The sequence below is a fragment of the Mycteria americana genome, chromosome 4 (genome assembly GCF_035582795.1).
Source record: "Mycteria americana isolate JAX WOST 10 ecotype Jacksonville Zoo and Gardens chromosome 4, USCA_MyAme_1.0, whole genome shotgun sequence".
Lineage (NCBI taxonomy): Eukaryota > Metazoa > Chordata > Aves > Ciconiiformes > Ciconiidae > Mycteria > Mycteria americana.
Window position 1 is genome coordinate 51,289,998 of NC_134368.1, and position 17,189 is coordinate 51,307,186.

Genomic DNA, 17,189 nt, shown 5'->3' on the forward strand with positions numbered 1-17,189 from the left:
GCATTTGTGAGCTCAAGATCATATCCTGTGCTCTTGATTACTAATGCCGTGCTATGTCTTGACAAAGCATCCACAGGAAGAACACTGGCTTTCTGAAAAATGAGGCAACATGGAGCACTAACACTAGCTATTTCTCATGTTCCCATAGGAACAGCTTAGGATTTGCAAGATGAATCCACAGTAAAACGTTTTGTAAAGGTAGGAAGAGAAGCTCTAATCTTGCTCCCAGTTCCCCAGACCTTTGCATTTCTTACATATTTGTCAATGTCATTACTTAGCAAAATGACAGTGCTCTGCTTGTTGTTATGGCAACCCTAGGAAGGGAAGAAGGCTTTTATGCCGTGGTGTTTGAAACTAAGCACCGACAGCTTGTTTGTCAAAGAGCAGTGTTACATCACAGACTACAGCATTCACGAAACTTAAATTTTTCTGATGCAGCACAAACACGTCTGGTACTTAGACTCATGTAAATAGAACTGGATGGATCGATCACTGCTGCTACTAATGCCTGATGCAAAAGTAAGAAGGTGAAGCATTCAGTTGATGACGGGGAGGGCACAGAAGTTGAAGTGAGCATATGAATGAAAACGTGAAACATGCAAAACAAATTCAGAGTCCCCACAGCAATGTAGTTGACAGACATAAGGCATCAGCTTCCTCTAACAGAAGGCTAGCATCTCCACAGCAGTGAAAGATACTTGAATATTACTTATGTGCTAAGATGAACAGTGTTGGCAACAAACCAGTTTACAGTTTCACCAGTTTAACTGTCAGTGTTTAACTGGTAGTTTAACTACCAAAGCTAGCTGGATGATTTTCTTTCAAGTTCACCTCAGGCAATCCCATGGGTTTCATCAGTGTTTGACAGCATCTCCAACAGCACAGCTGTTAGTAGAGTGAACTTGCACTTATCCAAACATTAATGATTTTATCTTTGTCTGACCTATATGGAGAGGGGGAACCGTTCTGGTGCAAATACAGACTCTGGGTACCGAGATCCCTTTCAAAGCTTTCAGCATCCGCTCTGCCAGTTGACGTCTGTGAGAGCTTTGGAAGCTCAACAGCCCTGAGATTCAGAGGTGAACTGTGACAGAACCTTGCATCCAACTCATGTCTCTGATGCTGGCCCAAGGGAAGTGCCAGGAAGGAGAAGTCAGAATGACAAATCTGTAGGACTGCTTCTTTCATCAGCAGCCAAAATTGATGCCAGTTTTAAGTGCCATAATTTTGGACTCAAAGGCTAGAGATAATGTTCAAAGCCATTTGTATCCTAATGAAATTACTCCTGTTCAAGTCAGTCATTTAGAATGTGAAGTCATCTGTTTGGGACTCTAAATCTTGAGGTGCTAATGCTTTGATGACAGTTGTGATATTTTGGATCATCTGGGGTATTTTTACATTTCTCTTGTAGCTGATAACAGGGATTTGTGCAGTTCCTGAAGGTTAAAAGTTTCGGTAATCTGCCAGGTGGGCTCTTTTCTCACTAACCCATTTTTACAAAGGCTTGGAAATGAAATCCTAGTGCAAGTTGAACTGAGTGTAAATTCTATGGCTTCAGAAGATCCATGATTTTGCCCATAACTTGTATTAGTTGCTATGTTAAAGCATGTAGTGTGCCTGCTTGCTAAATGCTCTGAGAATATATGTTTTGGACAAAGAAAATAAGGTAAAAGTGCATTTAAAGCACACATTTAAATTAAAACCTGTAGGTGATCTTGCTAGAATGTTTTCATTCCTTTGTGTGTGTGGAGAGTTATTCTTCTCTCTCATCTTCTCTCTATCTAAACCAGCATATAATTCACTGATTGCTCTATGCCGGATATACTAGAACTCAATTTAAACCAAATGCTTTGAAAAGTAGTTCAGAGAACGCTTTACCTTACCAGCAGGAGACAGCTCTCTGTTTTGATATCTTCATCATATTAGTGTATTTGAATTCTAACAGTAATACGACTACTGCATTTCTTAATTGTTCTCTCTCTTTCTCTCCCCCTCTCTAACTACTTTATCACAGTATAAAAGTTCATTTCTGCCTGTATAGCGAAAAAAAACCCCAACCAAACCAGTGCTGCTATCCATTTATATTTATCATTCCTTCTTGTGGCATGAATGGTGGAATTTGTGTGACATTGTAGACAATGCAGAAAAACTGCTGCTTTAGTAACTCCAGATTCGTCTGCTGTGGGGATATTGCCCAGCTGCTTGTTTTTAATTGCTTCCTCAGGAAGGAAAAGAAAACAAGAACTGAAATATTTCTAACTGGTAGATTAGTCCAGACATATCTTCCAAATAATGCAGCTTTTCTTAGGGTTCTGCTGTGTTACTTCTGATGACTCCTGTTGTGGTTATTTTAAAGTTATCTCTCTCCTTTTTTACTTACTGCCAAAAGTATAATCCCCAGAAAAGAGTGAGCAGTCTCATCCATTTTACTCTGCTGTTTGGCTTAAGCCCCTGACAAAAACAGATTTACCTGAAGACATGCTACTGTGGGGTGGAGTAGTGGAGGTATGGGTCTGTGCTGTGTCCTGTTGGTTTTGCTGCAAGGCTGGCAATCCCCAGCAGAAGTGGTAACAAGCATCCATTAACTCTTCAGACGCTACAGATGTTTGCTTACTAAACATAAATTGGAGCCTTCAAGGAGCTTGGAAGTGACTCCACTGTTACCACAGGACAGGGCCTTATAACTAGTTTCAGGAAACAAATAAGGTTTTAAAATCATAGGTATATAATAGATGAAGAGCCCTTTAGGTTGTCAAATGCAAATGAATTTGCTTTTGAGTTCCACGTCTACAGATGCTGTTAAGTGGTAACACACAAGTAATAATGTTCTTAATAATAGCTGTCTTCTCTGATGATTAAATCTGTTTATTTTATAATAACACTTAAAATGCAGATATCCTTTGATCAGAAAGATTGTCAAAGAAGAACAAAATGCTTATTTAAAAGAAGTGTTTATAAATTTTTTTCCTTTGCTGAAAGCATGTGAGATTCTTGCAAGAGGGTAGATAGGTATTTTAAACAACATTATAAGTTCCCTCGTCTTTCACATTTTCATTAAAAAGATTTATTTTGTATGCCCTACTGCTTTTCATCACCAATCTTCTGCTTCGGAGATTTCCAGCTTGCCTGTTTTGGGGCACTTGAATCTCTTGCCAATGAACAAGCATTCATTCACCTGGCAAGAATGGACAAGGCTGTGTTTCTTACTCTCCAGGGTAATTTTGGGGGTTTGTTTTTTTTGTCACCCACTGTATGTCCAAATACCCTCCGGCATCCAATTTTTGAAGTTAGACCAGGTTATGCAAACAGTTTCTAACAACATGAATTCATGGCTGACCTGTTCTGGGCAGGAGGTTGGATTATAGACCTCCTGAAGGCTCTTGCAAGTCTTACTTCAACTAGCAAAATGGATTAATGATGTAGGAATAGCCTCCAAACTCTCACATAATAGCTCGTGCTGGTATAAGCAGTTCTTTTGTGCCAAAGGCGGTGTAATTACTATCACCTTTACTAGTATGGACAAGCTAGCAATGAACCAAATGGTTGTACTTTTAGATGCATACAGATAGTAAGTGTGGGCATTCCCACAGTTTGAGAGAGAAGTGCTGGAAGCTTGGAAAAGGTCCATTTATATCTGTCTCTGTGTATGATGCAGCACTGTAGTTTTCCACTCCATAAATGCTTATATTGCCATTAAGTGTTACAATAGCCCAAGAAATTTTGCTATTCTAGTAGTAGATTTTATTTTATCTGCTCTCCAACTTTCTAACATTGCGGATGAGATATTTCATTGCTCAGTTAAGGACATCTTGCATTTTCAACACGTACATTTAGGTTGGATCTTCTGTTGCATCTCAGCATTTTTTTTTTCTATACTTTCCAGAGAATATCAAGCTCTACATAATTCTTTGACTTTGTGCACTTTTGTTATACTGATGGCTAGGCTCCTTCTGCAAACTCCACATGCATCCTGTAAACATCATTCATTCTTTGGATTGGACTCGTTCCTCAAAAATAGTGATCAGTGGCCTTGAGTTGCCTTGCTTTTTGCGGTGATCCATCAGATTTCAGCAGTGAACAGGGAGCAATGCCTAAAACCTATGCAAGTAGGTCACTACATTTTCTCTGCTCTGAGTAGCAACAAATGTTGGATAAATTCTTCCTGTCCTGAAGTCTTTGAACAAGTCTTTTTAAAAAATCATGTTAACGTGTGAGAAGTTTGAAATTTCTGTTTCAGCATCTGGACATAATGTTTCTGGGAGGAAAGATAATCCTCAAGATAAAACTTTCTGAAATTACTGTGTGCTTGCTCTGGTGTTGTGTGCTTTTGATAAAACAGCATAACCAGGTGCAGAAATGAAACTAATGCTTTGGCAACCACATTGGAAAAGTTACTTATATGTAAAGGTTGTTACATATAAGAGATTTTTACCAGCCCGCTCAAGTACCTGTTTGACTAGATGTGCCATATCAGGTAAAGCAAATCTCCTTGGCCTGATGAACTATAAATCTTTGAATGAAGCAGGGCCACACAGTCTGTTCACTGCCTCTACCAAAATAACTCGGCTAGTCATGAAAAACCTCTGTGTAGACTGGGGAGAAAGAAATCCTAGAACGTTATGGTAGCAGATTTGCTTGTCTCTGCTCCAATTTTAAGTCTGAAGCCATACTAAGTCTGCTCCTGAATACTGTATTCCTTTTATTTGAGTGACCTGGTCTACTCTCCTAGTGTTAGGAGAATGCTAAGAAGCCCGAGTTTCACCTGAGCTTACTTTCAGGTTATGCACAGATTACATCCTGAAAGAGCCTGTATTCCATTCTCTCTCTTTTTGTGGGTTGTTTTTTTTCTTTTTCCTTTTTCTTTTTAAATTTCCCAGTCTATTAAAAGCTATGGTCATGACCAGATCATGGCAATTTTCCATGCAGACAGAGCTGCAAATTGCATATTTTGAGAAAGGTGGTGTAGTTCATATTACTCTCTCTGGGTCAGAAATACCATTTCTAAGAACAGTGAACTGTTAATTTCAGTGATGAAAAATACTGGGGAAAACTGAGATTGGGAAAATCACTGATGCTGGAATTTAGGTAGGATACCTGTCTAATATGTCTATTTATAGTTATAAATAGGTTGAGAATTAGAACATCTAAGTGAACATCAGACTTTTGGTCGTAGCATTTCCCAGTATTTCTTGAGCATGGACCCCATTCCTCTTTGGGATGTTATCTGTCAGGTTTGCATTGAATCTCCAGCTATATTACTGGGAGGGGCCTGTTGTTGAAAATCTTCCCCCAAGGATGGGTTAAGTATGCTTCCACGAACACCAGAATCGTTTCATGGGGCTAGGTTTTAATAAAACCATTTGTTGATGAGGGTTGGCTCTATTCTCTGTTCCTGGAAGACCCTGATAACTATACTGTGTGAAGAGAATGTGTGAGCCTTGCCTTTAACGGCTGATTTAGGTTTTTTGATTAAACATTGAAAGTAGACACAGTTGCGTACTTCTGTAGTGGAAAGTGTTGTAATGTCAGCATCAATGCCTTTCGTACTAGGCTGTTATCGTGTGTACTGAGAGTACTTCTTGCAGGACTGAGCATCTTCACAGCAGATATTGCTGTTCTGTGCTTTTAGCTTTCCACATCTGATTTGTTTGGAGATTCCCCTTGTTGCTGCTGAGGTGTCTGTTACCATCTTACTACCACTTACTTAAAGGCTACCAATAAATATTTCAGAAAGATATCCATCTGTCCTGCTCACATGGGCAAAACCTAGTGTTTGTTCTGTAACTTCCTAATTTTTTATTTTAAATAAGGATGGTAAATGAAAGTGGGCGAAAAAAGCTGTCTATCCTAAACTGGTAAAAGAAAGAGATGATATACAGTGTATTTGAATACACAGCTTTCATTTGTCTTTCCTGTGAACAAGCACAGGAATATATGCCACATAAACCTTTGAAAGAGAAGCTATAGAAAAGTGAGGCTAAGGAAGACACAGGCTTTAAGCATCATTGTAAAAGTTTAATAAAAAAAAAATCGATAGAAGTCTGTTGATATGTGTTATGAAAAATGCCTTGCAGATTAATTTCCTTGAGCTCAGAAGCTTTAAATGAGTATATTAACAATTCTGTTTTCACACTTCTGTGAATTATGCTCAAACGATGCCCAATTGTTGTTAAACAACATAAAAATTTGATATGTTGTCAGTCCCATTGCACAAAGCAGCACAGCCATTTACTCAGCCAATTTCTGCTGCAAACCCAACACTGGGGAATGGAATAACACAAACAAGGTAATGAGTTTTAAACTAATTATGAGGTGACAACAGTATAATTGAACATAAGATAACGAGTGGAAAACTAAGGTTCATCGAATGGTTTTCTCAGCCTTAGAAATTACTTTTCTCAGACTTAAAAATTACTTCTCAGATTTATTGATTGAGAGACCTCTGCCAACTGTTGAATGGCTGAGAAAACCATTTCTACGCATAGCAATGATTAACAGCTGACAAACAGTAATTTTGTACAATTTTAAATCTCCCATAAATTTACAAGAATACAGATCTATGATTATTTTGGGTGTTTAGAGTATTTTCACTTGTTCTCACGATGTCTATAGTTTTATAAGATGGAGGCTTTGGAAGACTGTTTCCTCATTGTTCATGCAGAACTTCCTTACCTTGAGAGGTGCTGCATGTGCCAGCATGTTCCCTACGGTCCTGCTGTGTCAAGGAGCCCGTGACTTAGCCCTGCTCACCTTTCCTCTGCTCGCCCTGTGTGTCCAGCTTCCCAACGGGCCACTGCAGCTTTGAGGCCCTGCTGCCTCACCAGGGTCACTCCTCAAATCTGTCGTAGAGTTGCCAGATAACTGAAAGAGAGGAGAAAGTCTGGGTTTGTTTTTCTTTTTTCAGCTGCACTAAAGTCACTCTGAACACCAGCTTAAGAGTTAAGATTCAATAAATCTTCTTTTTTTAATGCTATTCAAATGTTAGCAGTGTAGCTAGCAGACATAGGTATAAAGGAATAAAACAAAATTATAACTGCAGGCTTGCTCATAGAGTGGGAATTTTGTTTCTTGTAATGACCATACTGCCAGAATGCTTGCACCCCTCTTGTGGTCTGTGTTTCCAAGTCCTCTAGAAAAATCCTTGTTCTGATGCAGCTTTCACTGAAGACACCTAAACCTTTTAGTGACTAGTGCTAATCCATAACTTAAACAAGATGTTAGTTTTACCCTTACCTTCTAAAACATTGTGGGTTGCCTATGCCTAGTTTCTGGATGTGCCAGTGTCCTTGGGCACAGCATGATGGAGCCATCTTCTGTCCAGATGGGAAGAGAGCTTATTTTTGACTACAGCCTGTATACCTTTACCTGTAGACAAATCGTTGACCTGTCATGATCCTTTCTACCTGAAGTGTACGCTCAAAGCAGTTGTACAAGCAGCCTGACAGAAGGAATTGATGTGCTTTGATTCATGGTTAAGATGTGACATGAAGGTACCCAGGCAGATTTCCAGGGAGCCTGTAGGTGGGTAGATGTCTTGACTTTGAGAGGGACCATGGCATAAACCCCCGTGGCACACCTGTACGTGATGGATACACCTACGACGAGAGCCTTAAGCAAGGAGGTAGTAGGTAGTGGGAGGTGGACATCTGAGCAGGGGTGAGCATGCACGGGCCCCGCGGCATGTTGTCCCTGCTGTTGCTACAGCTGTACGCTGGCAGTGGGAGCTGGGGCGAGCTGGGGAGAGCTGGGGGCACGGGCAGAGGGGGCTGCCGGCTGCAGGCAGAAGCACCCAGCAAAGAGGAGCGGCAGCAGAGGCTGGGGGAGCTGTGACTGCCAAGTCTTGTGCATGCAGGAGGGCAGTCCACTACACTGTAATTCAGCAGCTCAATAGTACATAGTGTTTTCTCGCTCTGAAATTACTTTGGGCCTATTTTTGGTAAAAAAAAAACCCCAAAACCAGAGCTTGATGTACTCGGTCTTCTTCCCCTCTCTCTAAAAATGCCAAGGCTTTTTTAATTAAAATGCTAGAAGGTTTTTCATGAGGTTGTTCATAAAGAAATACTGTATTTCTGGATTTTCCTAAATCTTACGCATATTCCCAGACACAGATTTCTAGTGTCTTGATAAACTGCATTGTGTTATACTATCCAAAATTATCTGTAAGAAATCATGACTTTGTCTTACATAATTTTTTAAATTGTTTTTTTATAAGTGTTGAAGATAAAATTTTATCAAATACAGGGCTTCTAACTTTGTCTGAAAGTACAGTAGTTTTGGGAAAGGGTATGTTTTTATAAAAGACATGAAGAATTTGAAGAGATGCCCAGCATATTTCCTTTCTGAGACTCTGACACTCCATAAATAACATCTCATTGAGCTATACATCTAAAAAGGCCACCAGAGGAGATCAAACTCGGTTGTTGGGGCTATGAATATGTGCCATGGAGAATTTATTGTCTGGAGTGCTTCTCCAGTTTCTACTTTACACATTTATAATACCGTTAAGCGTTGCCATTTTACTGCAGGTTTTGGTAATGTCAGAGAAAAAGGTAGCAGTTGTTAACAACAGAGAAGAGGTATAAATGAAGTATTGCTCTTTGACATGAAGGTGTACTTGAGAAAGAACCCATTGATTTGGATTTTATTTATGTACAAGTATTTTTAGAGCTGCCTTCTACATGCGCATATGTTCCCATGCCTATTAATAAGAGACCAGTGCTTAAGTTTATGAAGCATAGAAAACATTACTCCTGTCTTACCAATGGAATGACTGGACAGGCTTGTAGAGGAATGAGTGATACAGGCAGGGGCAGAGCTCAGGCACGACTCCCAGTCCTTGGTCTGAACCAGTCTCCCCCTGACACCAGGTTTATAATCAACAAAATGATGCAGCATCTTCCAGGGAATTAGTTGTTCTACAGCGAAGATGTTTTGTAATGAGTAATATTTAAATGCTTTGTTTTGTTTCTGTAGGCATTTTATCTGCTGCAGTGCTGATTGTTTAGCTTTGGCAAGATTTTATTGATTAAAACTTTTTAGCAAATGTGTTCACAGCTATGTCTGCATATTAGAGCAACTGCTTTGAAAACATTTCCCTAAAGCCATCCTGATTTCAGGTCCCTATTACCAAGCAATGCAGTTCCTCTTGTTCAGTGGCTTATATAATCCCAGAAGGCATCTGGAGCATGTTTATGTTAAGTCAACTATGAATGCAGATGTACAGAAAAGACATGTTATTTACAAAGAGCTGAGTACACCATTTGCATCAGCCTGACTTACATTTTTTTTTTAATTACTTTCTTGGATGTTAAATATAAATGTCCTTAATAATGAAAGCAATACCTGGTTAGATTTGTGTTCAACTAATAAATATTAAATATGTTGGGTTTTTTTTTCCTTTTAGATCCATTTCAGTTCCTCACCAAAAGTGAACTTGCAAAGGAACAGACAGCTCAACCAGCTTTAGCCCGGAAACCCACTGTGATCCGAATCCCAGCTAAACCCGGGAAACGTAAGTTCTTCTCCCAAATTGTCTGAGAAATCTGTCAGAAAATCATTTTAACTGGGACTTACTATTTACTAATTGAGTTGCTGTTTACTAGCTATATTAGGTGCCAAAGAAATCCCATGGTACAGTTTGACAAGACAGAGGAGCCAACCTAAGGGCTGTGATGGGAGGGAGAAATAGCTGGGGGTCATGTTCCCCTCTCCCTGCCTCCCAGCTACCTCGTCTGGCTCCCTCCCTTGTGCGAAGTTTGATGTCCCTCAAACCTTATGGAGCTAATGCATATCAGAGGTGAAATGGTGTGTGTGTGGGATCTAAAGGCTGGCAGGGAAGAGCTGAAGGAGACCCTTTCAGCAGAAGCAAGCTTGTTTCATCAGCTAAGCCATATCACTGAGCTGTACCTTTGGTCAAATGGACTTCTGTTCTGACATCAGCTGAGGATATTTTAATACTGCTCCCGAGCTTCCTGGGAGCAGGGCCCCCACTTGTCAAAGGAACAACATTAGAGTATTAAACTTTGCTTCAAACACAGCTTAGTTGGGATGTAAGCATATTTTTCACAGCTTACATCAAAAAGTTCCCTTGACCCTTGTTAGATTTGAAATCTGTGGCCATTTAAGCAATAGTATTTTGGTAGCAGTTAAGGGAATAAAAAAGGCATGTGAGAACTTGGATGCAAAAACCTGATGTGTTCAGTTTTGTGTCAAGGTCTTGCCTATAGTTTTCTGACAGTTACTGTATCCCTAATGCCTTCTACCTCTAATCCTTTACAGCTTTACAAATGACGCTGACAGTATCTCAGAGCGGAAATTTATCAGAGGGCCACAAGGTCTTTGTGTTGATCTTTGTATGCTGGAGTACATATTTGCTTCTGTTTAGCCTTATGTTTTATCCTCAAAGCTTAGGTAGAAATGTCACAAGATAGCTCTTAAAACTCATATTTCAAAATCATGTTTTACTACACTGAGTAGGTGTAGAGCCAACTTGTGGCAACTAGATATCCAGATGGCTTTTCTCCTAAGACTTTCTCTCATTATTTCCTGAGTTCACTGCGCCCACCACCACCACCCCAGTTCTAAAATACTAGGTTTTCTTTTCCTCTGCATATGCGAGAAATGCAGTGGAAATTATTAAAAATGCAGAGATGACTGAAGATAAAGCTATGAGGAAAAGTCTTTCTGTTAATACCTGATCATAAACAAAAGTTCTTTTCAGTTGGAAGTTATGAACTACTGTAAAGAACCCAAGACATAATTCTTCTCCACAAAGGAAATTGTAATTTTTATTAAAAACAAACAAACAAACAAAAGACCTGACAATTTTTTTTTCTTTTTCTTTTTTTTTCCCCTGAGCTGGATTCTCTTTGAACTTGTAGATAACTGGTCCCTTGCTGCTCTCTAGTGGTAATTGAACTTTCCACAGGAGACTGCTGGTCATACTGTACTTAGCTACATTTGTCAGGGGGGTGTGAAGGACTGCTTTATGGGAGGCTGTGGCTGGAAGATTAATGGGATGTGGAGGAAAACAAGCAGGTTCCAAGAAAGCAGAGTAGCCTTTTGTCAAATAGGAGCTGCTGCAGAAATGTAAGCTGTTAGAAAATGAGAAAAGTACAACTGGGCCAAGGTATAACATGGATATAGTAGGATTTACCTTGTGAGAGGGCCACATAATCTCAGTACAAGGGGTCTTTCACCATCGTGGGTATGGAGGGAGATTAATTCTGTCAAGAACCAGCACAAACCAAAAAGAAAAACCCCAATAAACCAAAAAACCCCACACCCAGCACTACCAAAAAGAGGACAGAGCTGGATGCTTAAGAGTTTGAACTCCAGTAAAGCACTTACTTAGCATTAGCATTTTTGTCAAGATGTGATTAGAAAGGAAGCATTAAAGTTCCACTTCAGTTACTACACTTCGAAATCACTGAAAATAACGCCTGCCTTCTAGTTCTTGGGATTTTTTTTATTTCCTTTATTTCCTTTAATTTTGGTCTTGTAAAGAGTAAAGGTGAGGAAATTAGGCCACCTGTGTATATATCAAGACTTAAAGTGGTGTGAATAAATAAATCTCTCGTGCTTTTTATGTATCTTATAAATCTTTTTATATATCTTGTATGTCTTTTTATATATCTTATATACCTTACTTTTATATATCAGTAAGGTATGATAGACCTTCCTTCCTTATGATAGTAAGGAAGATTTCTCTTGCAATTACTGTCAGGTATTGTTTTTACTTTTCATCCATCATACTAGCTTAGAAGAGTGATGAACTTCACTAACTTTTTTTCCTGGGTCACTGCCAAGACGGTAACTGTGATGGGCTCCTAAGAATAACGGATTTATCCTTGAACTGATCCATTTTTAAACATCACACCAGTGTTTTAGATCATAGTAATGCAACTGAGGTGTTAGAAATAAACAATGCTTCTCCTTCCTATTTGTTGTTTATTTGTTGAGAGTACTTTTCATGAAATGAGGAACTGAAAGTTTTCATTTGGGTAGAATCTCTCCTCTTTTTTGTTGTCATCAGTCTATAAATGTCCAGGCTGTCTACACATATTTTCACGTAACTCCAAGACTGGCTGGAAGTCATAAGAGCTTAAGTTTCTGAAGTTCCTTGTATGAAATGAATTTTCTTGGTATACAAATACTTTGTGAAATAGATGGCAAAGTTCCAATACATAAAGACAAAATGATTGGTAAATATGCTGGCAAAACCTGTCCAAGTGCTTTTCAGGTTTCAGTGACAGAGACATTGAAAGCAAATATCATATAATTACCAGGTTTTTGTGTTCCTTATTGAGACTGAGGACATCATCACTCTTCCCTAGTAAGAGCTGAACTGTTTCCTCTTCCATGTCTTAAATTTGCTTAGCTCCTTAAAGACTACCAGGGAGCTTCCATCTCTGTTTTCTTTCTGTCACCCTGAATTTTGTAGCAGGCAACGGTTTCTTTTCTTGCCCTTACCTTTCTGGAGATTCTTCCATTCAAGTCTCCTGATCTTTCAGGGTTACTTGAAATAACCCTCAGCTGTTTTCCAGCCTGAAGGATATTCCAGGAGCTGACAGCTGAAAAAAGTGAGCCAGTTTAGAAATGTGGCTGAGAGATGGTGATGGTGTTTCAGGGTATCCAGTAATGAGTCTGACATTCCCAGGGGTAGAAACTCTCCTGCTCATCTAATATTATATCAACAAGTATTGCAGCTGAAACCCTGAAACCCTAGAATAACTTGCTGGTGTCCTGAGAGTAAAGTGAAGATCCATTATGCAGGATGGGAAGTGCTCCTGAAGTCAACCTCAGAGTTGCAATGTTCCCTTCAGGTCCCTTTTCTCCTCACTAGTCTTTGAGTGGTCCTGCCCATTGGCTGCTCTGGCTTTGAGGAAGGAAGTTGTGTTCATAAAACAATGTCCCAAACCAAGGTGGATTCCCATACTTATTGTTGGTCCATGTAAAGAAGCTATCAATTAGACTTTCATTTGGGAACTTCTGGGCTTTTTTACAGCTTTAAATGAAATCCTGCATAGCCCTCCGCCACTTCCTGCTGAAAAGCCTATTGGGAACACCTCCGATATCACAGTGGGAAAACCCAACAGTGGTGAACTAGTAAAAAAAGTGGTAAGTTAGAACTGTTTTCCTGTATTACAACTTTGTCTGCTTTGGTTAACAGATCTCTTGTGACTCTCAAGCATTTGTAAAGTAAGTTATTTGAAGGACCAAAGGATGAAAAGGACTACTCAGAAATATAAGGCTTTTTTCTTTTAATTGCATCCTCTAATTTAATTAGGTAATTTAGACTGCTGTCAGTTCTGAAAAGCACTTTGTTGATTTTACTAAACTTTGATCACATCTATCTTCAATTTTCTGTATTTAGCAGCTGGAATCAGGATATTTTACAATTTAGTTTCAAAAGCACTGCGAAGTGGTTCAAAGTCCAGTGAGATTTACATAGTGAAGTATTGTCAAAGTCCTTTAGAAATGTATTTGTTTACCTTCATACACACAGTACCTCTTAGTGTCTGTGATAATTTCGAGGCAGAGGAAACTTTTCTGTAGATGAATGAAGCTTACTTTCTTCAGCTCTTTCCTTCTAGTTGTTTTCTACTGGTTCTGTCAGAGCCTGAGCAGAACCATCTATTTTGGAAAGTAAGGCTCTGCTCCTCGCTCCTGAGCACATAGTAACAGTAGACATTGTAGCTGTGTATCCTATATGCCCTTTGACACAGATTTGCAGAAGGGAATTAAAATAAACTAGAAGATGGCAGTAGAATTTCCAAATATTGAGAGATGGCAAGAATGGCAGACAATCTTGTGGAAACCACAGGCAGTAAAAAGATCAAATCAAATCAAAAGCCCTCACTAGATGGACAGCTGCCAACAAATGTCTTTGTGGCTACCTCTGCTAATAGGATAAAGGAGTTTTTAAATGTCATGATTGAAGAGGCTATTCATGGAGGTCCCATCTTTTCTGGATAATGCTGAAAAAATAATTTCCAATACAAGATGTTAAATAACATTTTATACAATGCAACCCCAAAACTTTTACAATGTCATCCAGGTTATTGTGACAGTCATGTGTAAGCTTCAGAGGATTTTTTTAAGAAAAAGACTGCATCAAATCCACTGAAACGTTTAAATCTTATCTTTGGAAAGATATGAACTTCTGTGCTTCTAAAACTGGTATTGTTTGTCAGTGGAAGTGATTAACCAGCAACAGTAAAAATTGTTGATGGTAAGCAGCAGTTGGTACAGATTTGTTCCTTTTCACACAGAAGAGGAAAATTTTTGGTATGAGGATAACATCCCCATCTGAAAGTAGCAGGTTATTTTCTTTCTAATCAGGATTGTTTAATTAGGAACATTCATTTGGGGACTTAATCAAGGGTCAAAATTTTGTAACAAAATACATCTAGGTATGAAAAATAACAGAAATTGTTTACCAGTTTCAAGCACATGTGTCCCTAATTAAGTAAACAAGACTGTTCAGACCTATTTAAAATTACTGGTTCAAAATGGATACTTTTGAACCCAGATTCAGCACTCTGATTTACCATGCTGTTCCACAAGCAGCTGTGCTTGTTCAGCAGAGCTGGCAGTACTCTCTGGCACTGGAATGAAAATGAACAGCAGGAGGCAGAAAGGATGGTAACTTGTTAATCCATTACTGCAGTCCAAGCCCTTCAGACATGGCACATGTTCTCCTCTGCTACAGGGTAGTAATCTCTGGCAGGGTCAGGATGGGCAGCTGGGAGGAGTGATGCCTTAATCTGCCAAAGCAAGATTCACCAGGGTTTATCTGTTAGATCTCTAGGAAACATACTTAGATGCCTTCTTTAATGAGAGCTAATGTTATTTGCAAGAGACGCTGTCCTGTGCGAGTTGCATCAATGTCATGTTTTCTGCTTTAAGCCTGTTCAAAGTGTTTCATCTGTCAAAGTTAAATCAAAATTGATAATGTAACTGCAGCAGTTGGAATCCTATGGGCAGTGAAATTGTACATATGTATGATTCTCCTGAATTTGGCTCTTAAGCCCTGACTCCTGTGTAGTAGGAAAGGAGGGCTGGGTCATACCTAATGTACAATTTTAAGCTGTGATTCAGGTAGTCAGCCAGGTTATTTACATCTCCCTCTATGTCCAACAAGACTTTAAAATGCTAGAACACACCATAATTCTTATTACTTTATTCCCAGACCTCCAGAAACTCTTGTTTTTCCTGTCTGTAGGATATAATTTAATATAAGAAATGCACCATTCAAACAAGATCATTTTTGTTTCTTCAACTTAAAAATTTGGCTTTTTTCTTTCAAATCTTTGTAGGAGTTGGATCATTCAGAACAAGGTGGAGTGCCTCAGCTAGAACCTGTACTACCCCCAAGGTAAGTGCAATTCTTCCGTGACTCACTTAAAAAGTGGTGTTTCTGAGCTAGTTTGCCTAGCTAGTCTCAATGTAGACACTACCAACTCTAGTCCTAACTCAATAGGCTTGGGTAGGTAGTATGCTCACTAATAAATGGGCAGGACCAAGTTGCTAGCTGATTAATACTTGTTTGTACATTATTGGTATGAGCAGGGAGATTATAGGAGGACAGCTGTTTGGCTCTTCAGCTAACGTACAGTGGCTGCTGACAGTCATTCCTTTCTGCATCTTTAACCTTTTCACCCACAGCTGAACGTAGAACATCCCCTCCTGCATGTTGCTGACCTTTTGATCAACAGCACTTGCACTTGTGGCTGGGTTTGAGTGGTGAAGGAATGGAGGTGGCAGATGCTGCCACCCTGAAAAGGGCAGATGCTGGGCCAGCACCTTCCCAGAAGCACTGGCTAGTTTATACAGTTCACTTCAGACCTAAGCCCCCTGAGAAGCTGCAGAATCAATGACAACCTTGGGTTTTTTTATTCTTTTGAACCAACAAGAAAGAAGGTCTGCAGAGGCCAAAGTAGCTGGGCCAGCCCTAAATTCAGGTCCACTAAATGCCAAAGACAAACTGGAGGGAGATAAGGCATTGGCTAGCTAGCCTACTGTGGCTATCTCAGCATCTGCGCTCTAAATCTGTGGGTTTAAACAAGAGTTTGCTCTGTTGTGTCAGGACAAGAGAATCTTTCAGTTATTAAACTTAGTCTACCAATAATAATAAGTATTCATTAACAGGAAGGAATGTGGTTGTTCCCTCAAGGAAACACCTCATTATCGCCCCTTATGGGCTTGTTACTTCCCCCTGTTCTCTTTAGTATAACAGCATTCCTGATTCTCCCGAGGGTCTCTGGAACTGCAGTAAACGTTTTGTCCTTTCACTCTTCTGCTCAAATGGATTTTTTTTTTGTTAAAGTAAGCAGGAATAATTCTCTGAACTGCTTGTTCGCGTTTTCTTGTCTAGTTGAGTTGCCTTACAAACGTATGGGTTGGTTTGTTTCCAGATTTAATGCAGTCTAACTTGGAATTTCCCCTTTTGTCAATATTAAAAATACTTAGTTTAGGATGAGGCCAAGAAAGGGGAGAGGTGGAAGTTGAACAGAAGTGGAAAATGTTTTTGAAATTTAAAAAATAATCCATACTCAAATAGTAGTAGAGAACTCTTATTAGGAGCATTAGTAGAGCACTAATATCTTCTCAAGTGGTGGATGGCACTCACAAAATATGTCAGAACAATACTCCAAAGATCCACTAATGTACATTTGTTGTGGTTGATAACTTTTACAGACCCTTGAGGAATTCATGCGACAAATAATTATGCTGAATTACACTATATGAAAAAGAGAGAGACAATTGTAGCAGAAACTTGCAGTAACTGGCCGAAGATTTCCCAATAACAATCAAACAATATTGTGTTTTTCAAATAGTGGTAGTGCCAGGCTTCTTGATAACAGGAAGCCAAAGTTTTATTTACCTAATGCTTGTTTATAACAGAGGTGATTTTTAATTAGCAAATTATTGATTTGGCCACACTCTTTGATTCTAAAAATCATGGCTCGTGTGTACTGTATAGGCAGCTTTTTTATCAATGCTTAGTAAGGGGGATTTTTAAGATTTTTTTTTAAATTATTTTTTTTTAAATTACCATTGTCACTTAATTAGTCTCTGATTTTGGTTTCTAAACTACTGGTACACTAATGAGAGTGTGGTACGTCCAGCATTGCCAGAAAACTCGAGTATTTTCGCTGGTGTTTTCTTTCTGCAGTAGACATCTG

The 17,189-nt window shown here is 39.2% G+C and overlaps 1 protein-coding gene across 4 annotated transcripts in view; it reads left to right on the forward strand.

Annotated features, from left to right (window-relative positions):
- SH3D19 (SH3 domain containing 19) overlaps window positions 1–17,189 on the forward strand; it is an 86,553-nt gene that overhangs the window by 54,759 nt on the left and 14,605 nt on the right. For all 4 annotated transcript variants that reach the window (XM_075500508.1, XM_075500506.1, XM_075500507.1 and 1 more), the window contains exons 8-10: window positions 9,404–9,511; window positions 13,007–13,119; window positions 15,321–15,379. In XM_075500508.1, the coding sequence (XP_075356623.1) occupies window positions 9,404–9,511; window positions 13,007–13,119; window positions 15,321–15,379 (280 nt within the window). The remainder of the gene's footprint in view (window positions 1–9,403; window positions 9,512–13,006; window positions 13,120–15,320; window positions 15,380–17,189) is intronic.